The sequence below is a fragment of the Pelophylax lessonae genome, assembly GCF_965119305.1.
Source record: "Pelophylax lessonae genome assembly, chromosome: 3".
In the NCBI taxonomy this organism is placed as follows: Eukaryota; Metazoa; Chordata; class Amphibia; order Anura; family Ranidae; genus Pelophylax; species Pelophylax lessonae.
This window is the reverse complement of record NC_138770.1, coordinates 24,539,024-24,553,742: the sequence shown is the minus strand read 5'-3', so window position 1 is coordinate 24,553,742 and position 14,719 is coordinate 24,539,024. Positions and strand designations below refer to the sequence as shown.

The window sequence follows — 14,719 nt, the reverse complement described above, 5'->3', positions numbered from 1 at the left end:
GGAAACACACACACTGACTGAATACATTGTTTCTATGTGTTTATCAGATGATGGGGGATCTAGGTGGAGCCTCCGTACTGCTCTCTCCTTTACAATAAAGTCTCCTCTTACCCGGTGATGTGAGAGGCGGCTGATTCTCCATCATGACCTCCTTCCCAGCACCGCTCACCTATCCTCGACGATCTCTCTGGTGACTTCTCAAATCTTCTTTTCATCTCTCTATTCTATCAGGGAGGAAGGTGGAGGCAATGAGATGGTTATATGATCTCCAGACTTCACAGGAGGAAAACTCTAGATTTGAACACAAATAGTAAAATAAAATGACATTCCCAGAATCCTCCTCACCTCACTGGTCAGGTTTCTTTTTATTTAAAGCAAAAAACAAACACATGAAAGAACCATGCGGAAGTGTAGAAATAAGATCCATGTAATGTAACTAGTAAAAAAACTTTATTGATAGAAAATTCCCTGAATATGGAACACATGAATGAAATGATTAGAACATCACCTCCACCAAACACCGCATAAATAACAACATATAAAATGTGACAATGGTAAAAAACTGTCCAAACTCGAGACCAATCCAGAGTGCACTAACATGTTTGTGTAGCACTGCCCCCTGGAGGACTGCTGAATTCTTCACCTTCGGGTCCCCCTGGGTTACCATTAGCAACTGCAGCATGCACAATTTAACACTTTACTCCTTGGCTCAGTCAATAAACAGTCTAGGGGATGTAGTTATTTTTTTGTTGTTTTATTTAATTAGGAATGGTTGAAGGGAAGAGTGGGATACTCCAAATCAAACCATTCACAATGGTTGAGGACTTCTTATTTGCGATGCAGCCAGGCTGCTGATTTACCCTGCCACTAGGTGGATTTTAGATGAAGTCTCTGTGCAGATAAATTGATAGTATAGATTATCTTCAGGATACCTTCCTAGTATCCCCTTTCACTCCACAGACTGACACCCATCCTCTGACTATCCTACACCGGGGTGGTCCCCCTCAGGTCAGGCCCCTAGACACGATCCCCTGTACCCACGATACTGTTTTTCGAGGGTCTCGAGTGTCTCTACCCCTCCAGTCAGTTCTCCTGGACCTCTAGGTTCAGTTCCTTTCCTCTGGTCCCCAGCCTGACCGCCTGTCACCATGTGACACCACTACAGAGGAGGAGGCAGCTGCACCCTCCCTCCGGGACTCTGCTCACCAGCTAAAGACCACGCAGCACATGTGCTCCTGGATTTTATACAGTATCCCACAATGCAACGAGACAACCAAACTCTGCCAATCACTGGGACTGTATCAAAGCCTGTGTACCCATTGGTCAGGTTTCCTCCCACTGTCCCAACATGCCTCCTTATTGGATCAGTGTGAAACACTCTCTAGACCCAATGACTCACACACTGAGCAGCCCTAACTCACAGATACTGCTCTCTGGTAGGTAGAAAGCAATATAGATTTCCCTGCTGCTCCTCTGATAGGCAGACAAAGCCAAAACCTATACTCCCTCACTAGCACCTACCTAGGAGGGTGCTACATTTGATGTACTCCTGAGTGGTTGTGCAGGGTATCAACTACTCCACAAGGGAGTTACAAGTGTTGATCCTCGAGAAATCTCAGACAGACAAAGCCACAAGGGTGTAAATCAAGCAGTGCATACTACCATAAAGGTAGTGATTAAACCAACATCCTCATGCTAAAATAAAACAGTGTGTGATATAGAGCATTCACAAGGAATATCCTGTAGGATGGAACCCAAAGGTGGGCCTCCTGCACGGAAAAAGCGGGGGAATGGGATGTTTCTGATGCTCTTATGTAAACAGTACAGACATATAGTCAAATATTAAAGTAAAGCAGAAGATGTAGATAGAATAAAAAGATATATCCTTTATTAACACATATAAATCACATATAAAATTTACAAAATTGTATACGGCATATATACATATCTCCAGATGCCTGTTAAAGACTTATTTTTTTTTTTTTTCCCTTTCTTCTTATTCAATTTTCTTTTTCGTTTTTCCTCTTCTTTTTCTTTTCACTCTATCTCTTTTTCTTCCCCTTTCCCCTCCTACCTGCCACCCCGCCATGTCTCCATCAGGTTCGGCTTCGGCCCTTCATTGCTCCTGCCCCTTGTGGTCCCCTGACTTGGATAGGGCTCTTTCCTTTCTTGGGGGTCCCTGAGGGGAGACCTGCAGAATATGTTACATGTGCAGACCTTCTAAGTGCAATTACCAATACTGAATGTAAGTGTACAATACATTATGGCCTTTCTACATAATTTTGATATTTAATATGTCAGTTAATGTGAATCTCTTCTCTACATTGTATGTTTAGATATATGTTCTGAGGAACTCTGGACCACCTTTCCCCCTGAGGAAGACTACTTAGTCGAAACGCGTAGGGGTCTTTGGGTCCAAGTTTCAGTTCCCCAGCACATGTGCATGGCACAAATTGAAGTTGGATCTGCTCTTTTGTTCTTTTGTCTTTAACAGGCATCTGGAGATATGTATATATGCCGTATACAATTTTGTAAATTTTATATGTGTTAATAAAGGATATATCTTTTTATTCTATCTACATCTTCTGCTTTACTTTAATATTTGACTATATGTCTGTACTGTTTACATAAGAGCATCAGAAACATCCCATTCCCCCGCTTTTTCCGTGCAGGAGGCCCACCTTTGGGTTCCATCCTACAGGATATTCCTTGTGAAACAATTTCGGGATGGATGCACCCCCACTACTTATACCTTTTTACTGAGCTTTTCTTCCTGATATAGAGCATTCCTCATAAAATTCAGTGGAAGTTTGGTCCCGATGAGTCCTAACAAATGGAGATACTATTGAGCAACATGGGATCCAGAATAGAAAGAGGGCATCAATGCTTAGTCCTCATAAAGTAAGTAGAGATAAGGCAAGTACCCACAAAAGGTATGACACTTGATGTGAATAATGAAGTGGCTGGCAGCATCAGTAGTGGAAAAGCAATTGAAGAAAGCTATAGATCTCTAAGGACAGGAGCATGGTAAAGCAGAAAGGCAAGGCAAACTCCCCAGATAAGGTCCTCCAGATACGGGGCACAGAGAGGCACTAGTAGTACTCAGTGCTGGCGCTTGCACTATCCATCCACTTGGATCATAGTTACACTTCAAAGTCCGGCTGGCCAAGGCTACACCTCCGACGCTGGTGAAGTAGAATCAATTGATTTAATTAAGCAGCAGATGATGTAACCAGGCAGCAAAATCAGCTCTATGAGCCGTAGTAGGTGGACGCTGGAATACAGACATGCAGGTAAAGTTGCCTGAATCCGTGCAGATGGATATCAAATAATAATTGATCCCAAAGGCTCTGGTGTCTCCAAGAGGAAGAAGGGGTACGGGAAGGTTCCCTAACTGTTGTTACATGTACCAAGCAATGAGTCAGAAGTAACAAATAATTGTAAATGTTATTGTTGAAATTGTTAAACTAAAATTCCAATAAAAATTTAAAAGAAAAAAAAAAAAAGAGAGTCCAGGACCCCCATCAAGGTATATTGTCAATGACGCGTTTCACTTGCTGAGTGTACAAGCTTCCTCTGGAACAGTTAGTGCACTCTAGACTGGTCTGGTGTGTTGTTATTTGTGCTGTGTTTGGTGGAGGGGATCATTTCACTCATGTGTTCCACATTCAGGGAATTTTTCAACCAATAAAGTTTTTTACTAGTTAGATTACATGGATCCTATTTATACCCTTCCGCATGGTTCTTTCATGTGTTTGTTTTTTGCCTTGTATTACTATTATTGGTATTATTCATCTGTATCTATAATTTGATGAGATAATTCTCTAGAGTGGTTTTCTCTTTATACCACCACTGCACCTTATATATCTAGTAGTTGTTTTCTACTATATTGAATAGATTTATATTGTTTTATTTAAACCTCACTTCATGCTGAGGTTTCTTATATTACATACAATGCAGATCCAACAGCCCTACTTTGAATGTAAGGAGGCCTGGGGTTCAGCACACATCCTAAGAGCACCAGAAATAAAGAGTCGGATAGAGAGATATTGGAGGGAGGAGCTGTGAGGTCAGTGTGGTGTCATAGGATTCTTTGATTCTGATTGGAGGGATATTGGAAGGAGGAGCTGTGTGGTCAGTGTCATGTCATAGCATTCTCTGACTCTGATTGCAGGGACATTGGAAGGAGGAGCTGTGAGGTCAGTGTGGTGTCATAGGATTCACTGACTCTGATTGGAGGGACATTGGGAGGAGGAGCTGTGGAGGGTGCTGTGTGAGGTTTCGGCACACAAAGAATCATTTCTCCTGGGTGCGTCCCACCTCTCCTAAACAGAAGGATGAACTTTGTCTTTGGGCTTTGCAAAGACACATCATATTCCTGCTATCTCCGTGTACTCCGGAGACTTTACTGATCACACGTTAGGATGAATATCTGAGACTGGGATCATTATGAAAAAAAATATTCTGGACTTTTACTACAAATGAAATTTTTCCCTCTTTATTCCTATTTGAATCCTAAAAAAATAAAGACATACATATTCCAATCCTCCCTAAATACCCCCCCCCCCCCATTAATAAAAGTAGTATAATCCGTTTGTCAGGAGTGTGTTGTTGTCAGGGCTGGGCTTCTGCGATTATTAGGAGCTCTCTACTCAGTGCACAGAGGCTGCTCAGCTGACAGCTAAATTACCAGCCATTCATTGTTTCCACAGTGACTCACCTGGTTACCATTACCTGCCTCATTAGTCCAGCCTACAGCCAGACCCTTTTTGTTATTTAATTGCCTTGCTGATTTCCTCTGTGCCTTCGCCTGGTCAACATCTCCAGTGTGTCTCTGCTGTGTTCCTGTTATGACTTGGCCTGGCTGATGTCTCTATTGATTTCTGATCCTGGCTTGTCTGATTACCTGTTCTGGCTTCCAAACCCTGGCTTCTGTTTTTGACTACGCTCCTGTTCTGTGTTATTTTTGCTATTACATTACAGGTGTGATTTTAACTGCATTTTCTGTCTCTGCCTGGTTTATGGTTCCTGACAGTTGTGCTTCTGCTCCTCATTCCAGCATCCTGGTTTTGGCTGTGATGCACTCCTGTTCTCCATCTAAACCTCTTGCCTGGGTGAGCTCATAGCCTCCATGCCTTCCAATACATTTCTACACTGATGACACCCAAATCTTTGTCTCTACCCCTCAGCTCACTCCATCAGTCTCTTCACATATAACTAATTTACTAACAGACATATAAACATGGATGTCACATCACTTCCTCAAACTCAATCCATCTAAAACCGAGCTCATAATATTTCCTCCCCCACGTGCCCCTTCCCCTGACTTCTGTGCCAAAATCAACTTCTCAACTATCCACTCGTCCCCGCATTTCAGGGTGCTAGGTGTAATCCTGGACTGTGAACTATCCTTTCAGCCCCATATCCAATCACTGTCTAAATCTTGCCTCTTCAACCTCTGCAACATCTCCAAAATACCCCCCTTCCTAACCAATGACATCATAAAGCTCCTAGTCAAAATCCAGGTTTATTGACTGGACATCCAAATATGACAATCATGACAAGGTAGATGCGTTTCACACACTGACTGTGTGCTTAATCATTACTAAAGATTAAGCACATAGTCAGTGTGTGAAAAGCGTCTACCTTGTCACGATTGTCATATTTGGATGTCCAGTCAATAAACCTGAATTTTGACCTTACCTGGAGTGCTGACAATTCCTTTTCCTTTATCGGCCTCCATTCAGTGTCCCCAAAGCCATCCACAACTCAGCTCTCAGTAACATCACTAATCTAGTCTCACAATACCAACCAAATTGTTCTCTTTGTTCCTCCTGCTCTCTAGCTCCCTTGCCACCTCCTCCCATGCTCGACTTTAGGGATTCTCCTAAGCCTCTCCCATCTTCTGGAACTCCCTATCCCAATTTGTCTGTCTGTCTCCTACTCTGTCCACTTTTAGACCATCCCTGAAAATCCTTCTCTTCAGAGAAGCCTTTCCTGCCCCACCTAACAACTGAACTTTTATTTTCTCCATCAGCTCATCCCCCACAGTAATTGCCTTTTGTATCCTTTGACCCCCCTCTTAGATTGTAAGCTTTAATGAGCATTGTAACTGTACTGTCTGCCCTCACGTTGTGCAAACTGTTGGCACAATACAGGGGCGTAACTACAGGGTTTGCAGGGTTGCAATTGCAACCAAGCCCCGTGCTCTAGGAGGCCTGTGCGGCTCCCCTGTACACCTGGAAATCACTGTCCTCCATTTTCCTCCAGTAGCTGCAGGAGGAAAATGGAGGAGATTGGTTCCTCTGTATGCTGCCCAAACCGCCACTCCTCCTATCCAGTTCACTTGTGTTCTGCTGCCTCTGTGTGCTCCCCTGCCCCCCCCCCCCCCAATCCCCACTGTGCTCCCTCCCCTCTCCTGCGAGCTGCTGCTGCAGGGGATGTGTCACAATAGAGAACCAGGAAGGGGTCGTTAAATATGTCATTTACCAGCTCCTTCCTTTTCTGAATGGACAGAGTCATAGTCAGTGACATTGTAAAAAAAATAAAATAAAATTATAAAAAATAGTACATTTAAAGTACCAAAAAATAAAAACTACTGACAGCAGTGGGTGAACTTCCAGGATTACAAAGGTCACATTTGCAATCGGGCCCTGGCATTCCACCACTGTGGGGAGGCCAAGATGGCAGGAAAGGGGCCCACCGCAGAACTTGTGAAAGGGGCCCACTGCGAGACCCTAATAAAGGGTCCCAGGATCAGTGGGAAGAGCACCAGGCTTGAAGGGAAGGGCCCTGGCCAGGGGTCCGGGGGGCCCTTAGTGGTTTCTTGCACCGGGGCCCTGCGCCTCTGGCACAATATAAATTCTGTATAATAATATATGTGTGTATCATCATCTGCTAGAGATAAAAGAGGTCATAGTTACTATGGAGGAAGAGGATGGACATGATGGGGGGTTACTGGGTGTAAATAGAAAATAAGATCTTATTACCTCCTCTGCTGCCAATTTCAGCGATGTCTCCTCGCTACTTCATCCCGACTCACCTTTCACCCGGAAATTCCTTTTTTTACCTGACATCACTTCCTTTCCATAGCTGACATCACTTCCTGTCTTCCATAGAGACTTCCTGTCTGGGTAGAAGTGAGATCATCACCTTGTGGAGCTCAGAGGAACTGCAGAAATGTCTCGTAGTGTGAACACGGCCTTGTGCTGTGTGTGTAGGTACTGTATATCCTTATAGATGGCTCATCTCTAGTGTTGAGCGAACACGGACTGTATTATTCGTGTTCGTACCGAATAATTGGATTTTTGTTACCCGAACACGGACCCGAAGACTTTACTGTATGTTCGGTTAAAAATCCGTGTTCGGTCATTTTATTTCCGGGTTTGTATGTATTGGCGCGCTTTTAATGGCGGGCATTCAACAGCCAATCAACAAGCGTTTAACTGGTGTGCCTTAAGCCATCCCAGCCATGCATACAAATGTATTAGTAGCTGTGATTGGCCATCTGAAGCATGTGACCAAGTCTTTATAAGTTTGAGACGGAGTGCCGCTGCGTCATTATGCTGTAGTTCAGGGACAGAGCACACATCATACGTGCTGGCTGCTGATTAGGGACAGACAGGCAAAAATCATATTGTGTCCGAAAAGAATTGAGGGACAGGTCGGAGTGCTTTAGGCAGGGCGAGTTGTTAGGGCATTTTAGGGAGAGGCTGCTGATATTTAGGGTCAGTGTTCTACAATCGATTTTGCTGTGTGGGGGGGTTTTGCAGTGCCGGCAGTGACCGATCTTATCGATCCTTTTAGGGAGAGGCTGGAGATAGGCAGGGTCAGTGTTCTACAATCGATTTTGCTGTGTGGGGGGGGGGTTTGCAGTGCCGGCAGTGACCGATCTTATCGATCCTTTTGGGGAGAGAGTCTGGAGATAGGCAGGTTCAGTGGTCCACATCGATTTTGCTGTGTGTGGGGTGGTGTGAACACAATCTTTTTGCCCGCTGAGGAGGGAGAAAAAAGTTTTTTTTATCAGTCACTTGTGTGCAGCGTTTTTCATTCAGTGCTGCTGTGCTGACTGTGATAATACACTGCTGTGTTCACATGTGCTATTATTGAGTGATTTCAAAAGTTATACACTTTTTTCTATTCCACTATTCAATATACACCCTTGGGTTAAAAAAATTAAATTGTGGCATAGTCTGTACTAATCTAGTTAAAAATTACAAACTTAAAAGGGGAAGTTTCTTTTTTTTTCTCCCCATAGCCTGCAGCAGAGCTGACTGATATAAGACACTGCTGTTCACATGTGCTATTGATAAATAACCAATTTTATATCATATTTTCTATTCCGCTATTCAATCTACACCTTTGGGTAAAAACAATTAAATTGCAGGATAGTCTGTATCGGTAGGTGTGAGATACACCTTTCCAATTTTTGGGGCGCATCTCATACTGCCGAGGATTTGAGGGTGCTTCAGTGTGCCTCCTGCCTGTTCCGAACTCCTCCTAATCCTCATCCTGCCTTTGGGGGTACAAAAAATAGTAATTTGGGCCTAGTCTGGGTCTCTACGTGTGAGATACATACACCTTTTGATAATATTTTATATTTTCCGCTATTTCATCTACACCTTTGGGGTAAAAACAATTAAATTGCAGGATAGTCTGTATCGGTACGTGTGAGATACACCTTTCCAATTTTTGGGGCGCATCTCATAGCGCCGAGGATTTGAGGGTGCTTCAGTCTGCCTCCTGCCTGTTCCGAACTTCTCCTACTTTGGGGGTACAAAAAATAGTAATTTGGGCCTAGTCTGGTTCTGTACATGTGAGATACATACATCTTTTGATAATATTTTCTATTCCGCTATTAAATCTACACCTTTGGGGTAAAAACAATTAAATTGCGGGATAGTCTGTATCGGTACGTGTGAGATACACCTTTCCAATTTTTGGGGCGCATCTCATACTGCCGAGGATTTGAGGGTGCTTCAGTGTGCCTCCTGCCTGTTCCGAACTCCTCCTACTCCTCATTCTGCCTATGGGGGTACAAAAAATAGTAATCGGGGCCTAGTCTGGTTCTGTACGTGTGAGATACATACACCTTTTGATAATATTTTCTATTCCGCTATTTAATCTACACCTTTGGGGTAAAAACAATTAAATTGCGGGATAGTCTGTGTCGGTACATGTGAGATACATACACCTTTTGATACCATATTTTCTATTCCGCTATTCAATCTACACCTTTGGGTAAAAACAATTAAATTGCGGGATAGTCTGTATCGGTACGTGTGAGATACACCTTTCCAATTTTTGGGGCGCATCTCATACTGTCGAGGATTTGAGGGTGCTTCAGTGTGCCTCCTGCCTGTTCCGAACTCCTCCTACTCCTCATCCTGCCTTTGGGGGTACAAAAAATAGTAATTTGGGCCTAGTCTGGTTCTGTACGTGTGAGATACATACACCTTTTGATAATATTTTCTATTCCGCTATTTAATCTACACTTTTGGGGTAAAAACAATTAAATTGTGGGATAGTCTGTGTCGGTACGTGTGAGATACATACACCTTTTGATATCATATTTTCTATTCCGCTATTCAATCTACACCTTTGGGTAAAAACAATTAAATTGCGGGATAGTCTGTATCGGTACGTGTGAGATACACCTTTCCAATTTTTGGGGCGCATCTCATACTGCCGAGGATTTGAGGGTGCTTCAGTCTGCCTCCTGCCTGTTCCGAACTCCTCCTCATCCTGCCTTTGGGAGTACAAAAAATAGTAATTTGGGCCTAGTCTGGTTCTGTACGTGTGAGATACATACACCTTTTGATAATATTTTCTATTCCGCTATTTAATCTACACCTTTGGGGTAAAAACAATTAAATTGCGGGATAGTCTGTGTGGGTACGTGTGAGATACACCTTTCCAATTTTTGGGGCGCATCTCATACCGCCGAGTATTGCAGGGTGCTTCAGTCTGCCTCCTGCCTGTTCCGAACTCCTCCTACTCCTCATCCTGCCTTTGGGGCTACAAAAAATAGTAATCGGGGCCTAGTCTGATTCTGTACGTGTGAGATACACCACCGTTTTGTAACATTTTTCCTATTCCGCTATTCAATATACACCCTGTTTGAGTGTAAAAAATTAAATTACGGCATAGTTTGTATCGGTACATGTGAGATACACCTTTTTAAATTTGTTTGGCGCATCTCCTTCCACCCCCGAGGATTGATGGGCACTTCAGTTTGCCTCCTGTTCCCAACTCCTCCTACTCCTCTTCCTCATCCTGCCTTTAGGGTACAAAAAATAGTAATCGACGCCTAGTCTGTGTTTGTACGTGTGAGATACACCGTATTATGAAATTTTTCCTATTCCGCTATTCAATATACACCCTTTTGGAGTGTAAAAAATTAAATTATGGCATAGTCTGTATCGGTACGTGTGAGATACACCTTTTAAATTTGTTTGGCGCATCTCCTTCCACCGCCAAGGATTGCAGGGCGCTTCAGTTTGCCTCCTGTTCCGAACTCCTCCTACTCCTCTTCCTCATCCTCCCTTTAGGGTACAAAAATTTTTAATCGGGGCCTAGTCTGTGTTTGTACGTGTGAGATACACCGTATTATAAAATTTTTCCTATTCCGCTATCCAATATACACCCTTTTGGAGTGTAAAAAATTAAATTACGGCATAGTCTGTGTCGGTACGTGTGAGATACACCTTTTAAATTTGTTTGGCGCATCTCCTTCCACCGCCAAGGATTGCAGGGCGCTTCAGTTTGCCTCCTGTTCCGAACTCCTCCTACTCTTCTTCCTCATCCTCCCTTTAGGGTACAAAAATTTTTAATTGGGGCCTAGTCTGTGTTTGTACGTGTGAGATACACAGTTTTTTAGCATTTTTTCTATTCAATATACACCATTTTGGGGTATAAAAAATTAAATTGCGGCATAGTTTGCATTTTTGACTGTGAGATACACCCGTGCGATACTGTTGTTGTTTTATTCCGCTATTCAATAAACACCTTTCTAGGGCAAGATCATAAATTACAGAAATATGAGGAGACCGTCAAATTGTAATGTTCCGGTACCTTTGATACCCTAAATTACACTTTCCACAAGTGTATGCGCCCTACCATTTACTTTTGGAAAGGTGCGCATACACCTTTAAGACTGGAGCTGTCATCACTCAGCGCCGGACTAGATGGCTATTTAAGGCGTCGGTTCTCACTCACATGTGTTCGTTCAAACACCCTTATCTGGATGCTAACCTTGCTTGAAGCTTCCATGCTTGCAAGCTTACTTCGCTGACGGAACCTCGCTGCGCTGATCCCTGTATCCCGCTACTGGATCATCCGCCTCTCCTGAACCACCCTTCGGCTGTATCGCTAATAGTGCTAAGTACCCCGCAGGGGAATTCTCTATAAACTTATACTAAGCTTACACTATCTAGCTCTGCATAGTAAAGACTGTTTATTACATCTGCATAAACTAGATTGCTAGCTCTTGAGACTACTGCTACTTTTCTGCACTGGGTTGATCTCTTTTGTATGTCCACCTGCTATTCTATCATCTGCTATCATACAACATTGCTAAACCTTCCTGCATCCATCTGCTACTGTCTCACCTTCAAGTGTCTATCACCTATCACCTCCACTCAACCTATCCCTCAACCTTCATCATTGTGTTACCACATACATAAAGTCACTCTAGGAACCAGCTTGCTAATTGTGTGTATTTACTGGCTGAAATAAGACCTTCCACACATGATGAGTCATTGAGGTTGGGAATGGTATCTCAGAATATCTCTTACATGACTGCTGACGTGGAACTATTTCTGCAGCTGAAAATCCACACCATATAAGAAACGCAGGAGCGTTACAGATTGAACGAACCAAAAAATGGATTCAGCAGAAATAGCCACTCAGGTGACACAATTAAAACAGCAAGTATCTGCGTTAATACACGCACTTGCTGAATTAAAAGAAGACAATCAGGCTCTGTCGCAGCAGGTAATTAGACTGACACAACTTACCTCTGCTCAGTCCCCTGAACCCAAGATAAATCTCCCTTTGGTATTTACAGGCGATCGCAAAAAATTTCGCGAATTTAAAAACGCATGTGAGTTACTTTTTTTGTTAAAACCTCGTACCTACCTTACTGATCACAATAAGGTTTGTACTATTATTTCTTACCTATCAAACGATCCTCGAGCCTGGGCAGATTCTCTTTTTGAGAAAAACGACCTGCTTCTCAACTCCTATGCCTTGTTCCTGGCAGAGCTCACTAGCCTATATGATGACCCCAATAGGCAGAGTACTGCTGATCTTCAGTTAAGATCCTTGAAACAAGGAGGGAGGCCTGTAGAAGACTTTGTCGCACAGTTCAAGAGATGGACCATTGATTCAGAATGAAATGATGCATCTCTGAAAACCCAATTTAGGCTTGGCCTATCAGAAGCCGTTAAGGACGAGCTCGCCCGAGCGGATCTGCCAAAAACCCTGGATGCACTAATGCAACTCAGTATTACCATAGATAGAAGACTACGAGAAAGAAAGGCTGAAAAGATGGGAATGCCATTATCCGTTTCCTCTCGGAGTCTGGCCGTTCCTATGGAGGTAGGAACCATACGCCCACCGCTATCAACTATGGAAAAAACCAAAAGACGAAATGAAAATCTCTGCTTGTACTGTGCATCCCCGGATCACAAGATAAACGTCTGTCCCCTAATCAACAAAAAGAAGGGTGAGTGTTCACATGTCTCCCTAGGAGGATTGATAACTTCATTCACTAACCCTTACATTTCTGTTTTTTTGACATTACAGTGGGACCAGAACAGGATTACTACTAAGGCCATGATTGACACAGGATCTTGTGGAAATTATATGGATATATGTTTTGCTGCTTTAAATAAAATTCCTATTATTTCTAAACTCAAACCTGTCTCAGTAAGTCTTATTACCGGTGTTCCGTTATCCTCTGGTCCGATCACCGATCAGACACAAGCACTTCTAGTCACTATTAACGAGTCTCATAGGGAGACTTCTACCTTCGATTTAATACCATCACCCCACTTTCCCATTGTGTTGGGACTTCCCTTGTTGCACACACACCAACCAACCTTAGATTGGAAGAAACGGTCCTTGACCTTCCCTTCTTGTTATTGCGAGGAAACGTGTAACCTCCCGTTTTCCGGGAAGATTCTGTCTATGGTGACAGATGAGATTGCACCACTATGTTATCAGGATCTTACCTCCTCATCGAGACTATGATTGTAGCATTGATCTACTCCCAAATAGCAAATTGCCGTTCGGTCATGTTTATCCTCTTTCACAGGATGAACTTGCCCATCTCAAAACCTATTTGGATGAGAACTTGGAAAAAGGTTTTAATTGGCCTTCCACTTCTTCCACAGCAGCAGGACTCTTTTTTGTTCGCAATAAAGATTCAAGTCTCAGACCTATCATCGACTACAGGAAATTGAATGCTATCACAATAAAAGATCGCTATCCTCTACCGCTTATCCCTGAGCTCATTGAGCAGGTGCGTGGAGCTACCTATTTTTCAAAATTAGACCTGAAAGGAGCATACAATCTCATTCGAATCCGTGATGGACACGAGTGGAAGACTGCATTCAGAACTAGATACGGATTGTTCGAATATCTTGTGATGCCATTCGGCCTATGCAATGCCCCTGCAGTTTTCCAACGATTTATAAACGATATTTTTAAAGACTTACTAGATGTCTGTGTTGTGGTATATCTGGACGATATACTTATATATTCACGGACCCTGTCTGAACACATAAGACATGTAAGACTTGTATTATCGAGATTGCTTGCACATAATCTTTATGTGAAGCTGAAGAAATGCTTGTTCCATAAAGATGAGGTACTCTTTCTAGGCTACATCATATCCAAAACAGGAATCGAGATGGACATGAGTAAAATATCCTGCATTCAGGATTGGCCTACACCAACTACACGCAAGGCGCTACAGCGATTCCTGGGATTTTCAAATTTCTACAGGAAGTTCATAAAAAACTTTTCTGCTATTGTGAGACCCCTCACACAGCTCACTAGCATAAAAATACCATTTAAATGGTCAGAAGAAGCAAATAAGGCTTTCCACTTGTTAAAGACAAGGTTTACTTCCGCTCCCATATTACGCCATCCAGACCCATCCCTCCAATACATTCTGGAAGTAGATGCGTCAAATCTGGCAGTAGGAGCAATACTCTCCCAACGACCTACCCACACTTCACCACTTCATCCAGTCGCCTTTTTTTCTAAATCCCTGAGCAGTCCCGAGATAAATTACCCCGTGGGTGAAAAGGAACTGCTTGCTATAAAATTGGCTCTGGAAAATTGGCGACATTTACTCGAAGGCACCCAACTACCAATAATTATATACACGGACCATAAAAACCTCCAATATCTTCAGACTAGCAAAACTCTCTCGCATCGACAGGTACGATGGTCACTATTCTTTCTAAGGTTTAACTTCCTAGTGACCTACACACCTGCACATAAGAACAAAAAGGCGGATGCACTATCACGACTAACTGAAGAAAGCTACTTTGAAATCCCTTCCATTCCTATAATACCTCACAAACGCATTATTGGAGTTGTCCGTTCCTTAAAGGAAGAGGTTCTGCATGGTATAAGTTTGGATTCACCCCCACCACAACTAAATACTGATGCAGAAGGCTTCCTCTACTACAACGACAAACTTTAC

General features: G+C 43.0%; 1 protein-coding gene across 1 annotated transcript in view; it reads right to left on the bottom strand.

The window, feature by feature from the left end:
• The window catches only part of LOC309550250 (uncharacterized protein), a gene marked incomplete at both ends in the record, with an annotated part of 974,848 nt that extends 972,061 nt beyond the window's left edge, over positions 1-2,787 (bottom strand). Inside the window, one exon of the mRNA XM_082250660.1 lies at positions 2,753-2,787. Within this exon, the coding sequence (XP_082106786.1) occupies positions 2,753-2,787 (35 nt within the window). The remainder of the gene's footprint in view (positions 1-2,752) is intronic.
• Positions 2,788-14,719: the final 11,932 nt, after the last annotated feature.